A 7,153-nucleotide genomic window follows, 5' to 3' on the forward strand; every position below is an offset into this window, starting at 1 on the left:
TGAACAAAAGTGTGTAGGATAGAATAGTCTGCTAAGACGTCCACATGAATGTTTAAGAAAACGAATATAGTAATGGTGGAATTTTATAACCTGGTATACACCTGATCTAAAGATATGGTCCGCCATCTTGGATTTTGACCATATGGCGTCTTGAAAATATCATGAATGAATTTTTATTGACAAAAGCTACATTATTAACAGAAATGTTTATTGTTCAACCGAAGTTACTGAATTTGCAAAAAATGCCTGTCAGAACCCCGTTGCCATGGCATCAAGAAATTATCAACTTAACACACTTAAAATGAAATTGTCGCTAGGTAAATTTTTGGGAAAGTCACAGAATTTTGTGGTTCTTGGGTAAACCGTGAAAATTGACGCGGGGAGTTTTAGCCCCATCTTAGGGGTAAAAAGAGGCTTTTTATTGTGCTAAGTCTACAATTCAAGCAGTAATTGGCGATGTCCCGTGGCATCAGTGTTCGTCGCATATTTCTCAGAACTTCAATTGAATTTGTACACATGTATAGGGGTGGGTACCTGTATAGAAAATTCAGCTCCGGATATCAGGTTCAGAGGATCAGGTCCAGGTCCGGACCTAAACCTGGACCTGATTGTTGTACAGTAGCACTATACCATATTTTGGAGCGCGAAACACAAGTACAGGTCACTCACTACTGACATGTAGTTGCAAGATTATTTTTGTCATTCCCTTATAGGACAACGACAAGTCAAGTGCAAGGCCCACCCTCTGCACCTGCATCTGACGAACGGCGTCCGGATGACAGTACCGCTAACGACCTCCAGGTGGCAGCACTGCAACGCGGCATCTTGTCCAGACGGCTGTCTCGCCTGGAGGGACAACTCAAAGTCATGCAGAACAGCATCCTGGGGAGCCCGATGTTGCAGGTTTGTTTTTTTGGGTCATGATAATGATTATTCTGGCATACTCATTTTCACATGAGCTAAGAGAGGAAAGTCGTATAAAGTGCCTTTCCCAAGGGCAGGATTCAAACTCGGGACCTCTTGGTTCTGAGCCGAATGCTCTGCCGTTACGCCGACCCCACCGTAACAGTTGTAAAAGTTGAGGTGTTTGGTATCTTACAGATGGGATACTACAAGCTGTACAATATACAGATCTACAGAGAGCTACGTATACAACTACGACGTGTACACGTACCTGAGTCCTTGATCATGAACTAAATTTAATACAGAGCAATCGTTGGAAAGCTCAACTCTGCAAACACGTGAACTTATTCACCTTATTAATTTTTTTTTTTTTAAATTCCAACATGTAATCACCAGACGTGGTGACGACACACTCAAGTTTTTTCAACTTATATTAATGCCGCCACCAACACAGGGGACAAATATATGACAGGACAATTCTCATTTACACCTGAGCTAAGTGAGGAAAGCCGTGTAAAGTGCCTTTCCCAAGGGCACAAGATCGGTGGCATGTCAGGACTCGAACTCGGGACTCAAAGTTCCGAGTCGCGCACTCTGCCGCTACGCCACACGACCCCACACCTTATTAATTGTCCTGAAGGCGACAGTGGTCGCTGAAAATTTGATCTCTGTATAATTTGTGTGTTAGAATGAAGTTCAGCGTTTTACTATGATGATGTGGATCTATGATAACTACCAACACAGATGAATTTTCATGATAAGGGACATGGCCGTTACACAGGAGTTGGTCCAGCAGAGAGAAGACATGGAAGTGCAGTTGTCTGACCAGCAGGCCGCCATCGACGGTCTGCAGTTCCAGGCGGACGGGCTTCTCCAGCGCCTCTCCAGTCTGGAGATCCTCGTCAACCGAATCAACCGCAACCAGGAGAAGTTTGAGACGTACGTCACCAAGTTGGTGGACCAGATGAAAGCCGTGCTGCCCGGCAGGCTGGTGAGAGACAGCGGGCTGAACGGAAACGTGCAGTACCAGGACATGCCGAGGGGTAGGTTTGGTCATCTCAAAACAGATCGTAGAGCATAATCGGCCGTATTAATTGAAATTGAAATACCTTTATTGTACATTCATGCCACGACGGGCTAGATACAGGTCAATATATACAAATGTAACAGACACATAAACGTATATAGAAAAGTGGAGACAAAAGATGCACTACTTGACTTAGACATACATACATAAGGAACATATAAGAGTACTGTACTAGGCTAATACAAAGTGTTCTAGTCACTGAGCTAATATAGAGAGGTCAACTTCCCGCTTTTTTGTACAATGGAAAACGTAGAGCGAAGACTGACTGCTCTGATTTAACGTAGAGCGTAATTCGCCGATTTGATTCTAGGTAAGGCCATGTTGATTTGATTATATGGATGACATCCTCCGGGAACCCCAAAACTGATGCGCGCGTGCGAATAAAAAAAAAGTTTTGCAAAAAAAAAAGTTGTTTTCATTATGAAATCTACGTGGTTTTGAAGGTTTAACAAATGGCACAGAATATGGTTTGGTGAATAATCTAGTCTTCAAGTTCATTTCTTTACAATTTCGTCTTTTTTCGTTTGATTTTGGCATTCTACGACATTGGTATATTTTTTATTTTTTGTAACGTATGGCATATTTTTGCTCATTTTGCAACCGTTTTGTACGATTTACAGTATGGTTTAAAACTTTTTTTTTTTGGAAACGGCCGAAAATTCATGCGCGAGCGGATGTCATCCATATAATCAAATCAACATGGCCTAATGGGTTGTAGCTATCCGGAATTAATCGTAAAACCTGAATTCAGGGTAATACGTATCCGGCTCTAAAAATTTTAGCAAAGCGTTGTCAGGTATGTAACTACCAGCACAGATGAAGTTGTGGGGTCGTGTGGCGTAGCGGCAGAATGCTCGACTCGGAACCAAAAGGTCCCGAGTTCGAGTCCTGACATGCCACCGATCTTGTGCCCTTGGGAAAGGCACTTTACACGACTTTCCTCACTTAACTCAGGTGAAAATGAATACAATGTTCCGTATTTGTCTGCGTTGGTGGCGGCATAAAATAAGTTGATATAACTTGAGTTTGCCGTCACCATGTCTACTAGAAATGTTGGAATAAAAAAAAAGATGAAGTTTCAAGATAGTAACTAACCGGTTTCTTGCATGACTTGCCCTTTAGACTGTGCGGAGGTGTATACCGGTGGGAACCAGACTAGCGGAGTGTACACAGTCAGGCCGCACGGGCAGCAGACTGACATGCCACACTCCGGCCAGGTGAGAAGAGAAATCCTATCTACATATGCATGTACGTGTTATCTCCGAACACCAAGTGTCTTTGAAATCAGACATTGATGATAATCCACGTAATCGAAACACACAGTCAGTAAATTGAAGAAAACGTTTTTTTTTTTGCCCTACGCAGCGTACTGGACAATCTTCTAGGTGTAGGTTGCAATGAAAGGAGCAGAAGAAGCACGTCTTTGAATTGTTGCGTTTTCGCAGTACGCCCAACCCTCTGATCCAAATTCATTCAGGCCTCGCGCGAAGAGCTTACGAAGTAGCCTCTACCCTGAGGCTTGAGGGCGCGGCTGGAAATAGTAGAAATTGGCCAAATAGAGAGACAACACGCCGAGGGAGTTTAGCCATCCAGTTTACAGTTTGCCGGCAAACTGTAAACTGGATGGCTAAACTCCCTAGAATATAATGGATCCCAGGCTAAGGCGTTTCCACTCACATCGCTAACCCGGCATGTTTTTCCGCCTAGGTGGCGCCTTTCTCAGTGTACTGTCGCGTTCGGCACCGCAGAGGCTGGACGGTGATCCAGCGGCGACAGGATGGGAGCGTCAACTTCAGCCGGCCCTGGACCGACTACAAGAACGGCTTCGGCGACCTGGGCGGAGAGTTCTGGCTCGGGAACGACAAGATTCACGCCATCACGGCGCAGAAGAACTACACCCTGAGGATCGAGATGTCCGATTGGGAGGGCAACAAGGCGTACGCCGAGTACGATCACTTCTCTATTGACAACGAATGGCAGGGATACAGGCTGCGGGTAGGTACCTGAATCCCAGGGTACGACAAAACTCCAGTAAGGCCCGGTTACGATCGTCGTACGCACTGACGCAAAATGAGAGCATTCTTGGGAAAGCCGTACATGTGTCCAACAAAATTTAACTAGCTGTCTTTGATTCTTGTCGACGAATGACTCTGTCATAGCCTACTTGAAAATCCGCAATGACATCAGAATTGTAGGACGAGCTGTGATGTATGTGACGGCGCCACAACCGTACTAGTTTTAATGGAAAGCATGTTCCATACAAATGATAATGATGTCTAAATGCTGGCTACTGGATATCGGGTTTACCTTCGCAAAGGGAAACATTTTGTTTTTGCTCTATTTCCTCTTCTTCCGCGGATTCGTTCCAAACAGATAAGGTCAATGACCTAGACAGACGACTGTCACCATGGTAACTGGTGATGTATCAGACACCCTGTGGTGTTGGGTTACATTATGTAGCAAGTTGCAGAACAGATGTAGAGTTGGAGGGACTGGTCACCATACATATGAATGAGTAAGAGAGCTGTAGTTTGTTGGACCATGTGAAAGTAAACATTATCTATTTGCTTTTCAGATGTTACCTTTCTAGTTCAATATTTTATATTCTTATGCTGGATGTGTTCGGCACTTTTATTTTGCTTTACCGGCCTCAGGTGAGCGGGTACAGCGGCAGTGCGGGAGAGTCCATGTACGCTAACCATGACGCGGCCTTCAGCACCAGGGACAAGGGCAGTGAGAACCAGGGCTGGGTCGACTGTCCCAAGGTAGGTCAAATGTCACATAGTCGTGGGGTCGTGTGGCGTAGCGGTAGAGTACTCGACTCTGAACCAAGAGTCCTGACATGCCACCAATCTTGTGCCCTTGGGAAAGGCACTTCACACGACTTTCCTCACTTAAGTGAAAATGAGTATTGTCCTGTCCTGTATTTGTACTCTGTGTTGGTGGCGGCATAAAATAAGTTGATGTAACAGTAAATTAAGATTGTATATTTGTATATATTGTGTATATTGATGTATATTTGTATATATTGTGTATGTTGATGTATATATGTACATGTTGATGTATTGTTACGTTTATGTGTATACTCTCTCCTGGAAGAATAGCTGTCACCCTCGGGTGGGCAGCTAAAGGAGCGTTTTAACTCAATAACTCAATTGCCATGTTTGGTCATGAAATGTTGGAATATCACTCAAAAAAAAACTATTTACGTTTGGCTGTTTTAGGAGATGAAGGGCGGCTGGTGGTACACACAGTGCGGGGACTCCAACCTGAACGGACTGTACTTGAGTGTCCCGTTGCCATGTTTGGTCATGATCATGTTGGAATATCAACCAAAAAAAACTACTTACGTTTGGTTGTTTGCTGTTTCAGGAGACTGTGAATAAAATACTTACATGTAGTTGTGTAGAAAGATGCTCTTTACTCATTGACTTACCAACTATTTACGTTTGTTTGTTTGGTTGTTTGTCTTTGTTTCAGGAGATGAAGGGTGGGTGGTGGTACACACAGTGCGGGGACTCCAACCTGAACGGACTGTACTTGAGTGTGCCGTTGCCATGTTTGGTCAAGAAATGTTGGAATATCAAAAAACAAACTATTTACGTTTGGTTGTTTGCTGTTTCAGGAGACTGTGAATAAAATACTTAGTTGTGTAGAAAGATGCTCTTTACTCATTGACTTACAAACTATTTACGTTTGTTTGTTTGTTTGTTTGTCTTTGTTTCAGGAAATGAAGGGCGGCTGGTGGTACACACAGTGCGGGGACTCCAACCTGAACGGACTGTACTTGAGTGTGCCGTTGCCATGTTTGGTCATGAAATGTTGGAATATAAAAAAACTATTTACGTTTGGTTGTTTCAGGAGATGAAGGGCGGCTGGTGGTACACACAGTGCGGGGACTCCAACCTGAACGGACTGTACCACCGGCAGGGGGAGCACGAGGCCCGGGCGGACGGGGTGTTCTGGTGGTGGTGGAAGCGCGACTGGTACTCCCTCAAGTCCGTGGAGATGGCCGTCTTCCCCCACTTCTACCCCCTCTTCTGAACTGTCCGAGAGAAAAAACACGGTCGCTAACTAAATAGCTCATAGCGTCTAGGATTAGGCCACAGCAAATGATTTTTATGGATAATATCAGCGCACGCATTGATTATCGCATGATTAAAAAAAAGGGGGCCTGCATGCCCTTTTTTGTGAGGCGTAATCAGGCCTTTTTAGTCATCGTAATCCGTAGGCAACCTCCCCAAAAATCAACGTAATTCGTAAAAGAACATTAGCTGCAAAGCGTAAAGTCGTAATCAGCTCTGAAACTTTAACGCAATTCGTAATTGGCGGCGAAAATTTTGTGTAATTCGTAATCACTACCCCCCCCCCATGCAGACCCTCAAAAAACAGCAGGATATTTTATTGCCTTCCAACGGAGGACAAAATGATGTAAAGGTCTATCAGTTTAGACACTATCATGAAAGTTCATCTGTGTTGGTAGTTACATGTTAAAAGTTAAAACTTTTGATCCAACACAAAAATTCTCTCACCTAGAGCTTTCGACCAGTCACTCTGGTCTTCCTCAGTAGACTGACCCAGTGAAGCTTGTCACGCGGTTTAGACACTGTCAGCAATCCAGCAAATTTGAGGCACAATTGCTCGCGTTTGATGGTAAGTGTCGACAGTCTGGTTTCATCGCGTATAAATAATCGTCTCTACAATTGCTTATTATTGAGATGTATAACGTTACACATCTCAAAGGACAGGTGATAGTGTTAAATACTGAGGAGGAATGAAAACATGTTGGTTGTGATGTCATGTCTGGCACCGAGGATACTGAACAAACTGTCGATAAGGATCTACCCAGTATTTTCCGTAAGACTAAGAGGGCATCTGAATTATGTACGACGCATGTACAATTGTCCCAAGAATGCCATCAGTTTAACGTTTGCGATCGTACGACGGTCGTGCGACCGTGGTACGACTCATGTGACCGAGCCCCTTTTTTAAAGTGGCCTGGATTTGATGCAGATGATTGTTTCTTTTGGAAAGGTACGCACACGCAAGAATACCAAAGTATATGGGACGTTTTGCGGTAAAGTATGGTGTCACACAGCCTCATAGTTATACGTAGACTGTCGTTAGGAAGGAAGTCTATTTCCTTACACTACGTTGTCATCA

The 7,153-nt window shown here is 44.1% G+C and overlaps 1 protein-coding gene across 1 annotated transcript; it reads left to right on the forward strand.

Annotated features, from left to right (window-relative positions):
• The first annotated feature begins 1,669 nt into the window (after positions 1-1,669).
• Positions 1,670-6,034, forward strand: LOC109466611 (fibrinogen-like protein 1). The gene is made up of 6 exons (XM_019764342.1): positions 1,670-1,946; positions 3,113-3,207; positions 3,698-3,985; positions 4,645-4,755; positions 5,471-5,536; positions 5,852-6,034. Exons 1-6 carry the CDS (start codon positions 1,670-1,672, stop codon positions 6,032-6,034), a joined length of 1,020 nt encoding a protein of 339 aa, XP_019619901.1.
• The last annotated feature ends 1,119 nt before the right edge of the window (positions 6,035-7,153 follow it).

Source organism: Branchiostoma belcheri, unplaced genomic scaffold (genome assembly GCF_001625305.1).
Source record: "Branchiostoma belcheri isolate BF01 breed outbred unplaced genomic scaffold, Haploidv18h27 scaffold17, whole genome shotgun sequence".
In the NCBI taxonomy this organism is placed as follows: domain Eukaryota; kingdom Metazoa; phylum Chordata; class Leptocardii; order Amphioxiformes; family Branchiostomatidae; genus Branchiostoma; species Branchiostoma belcheri.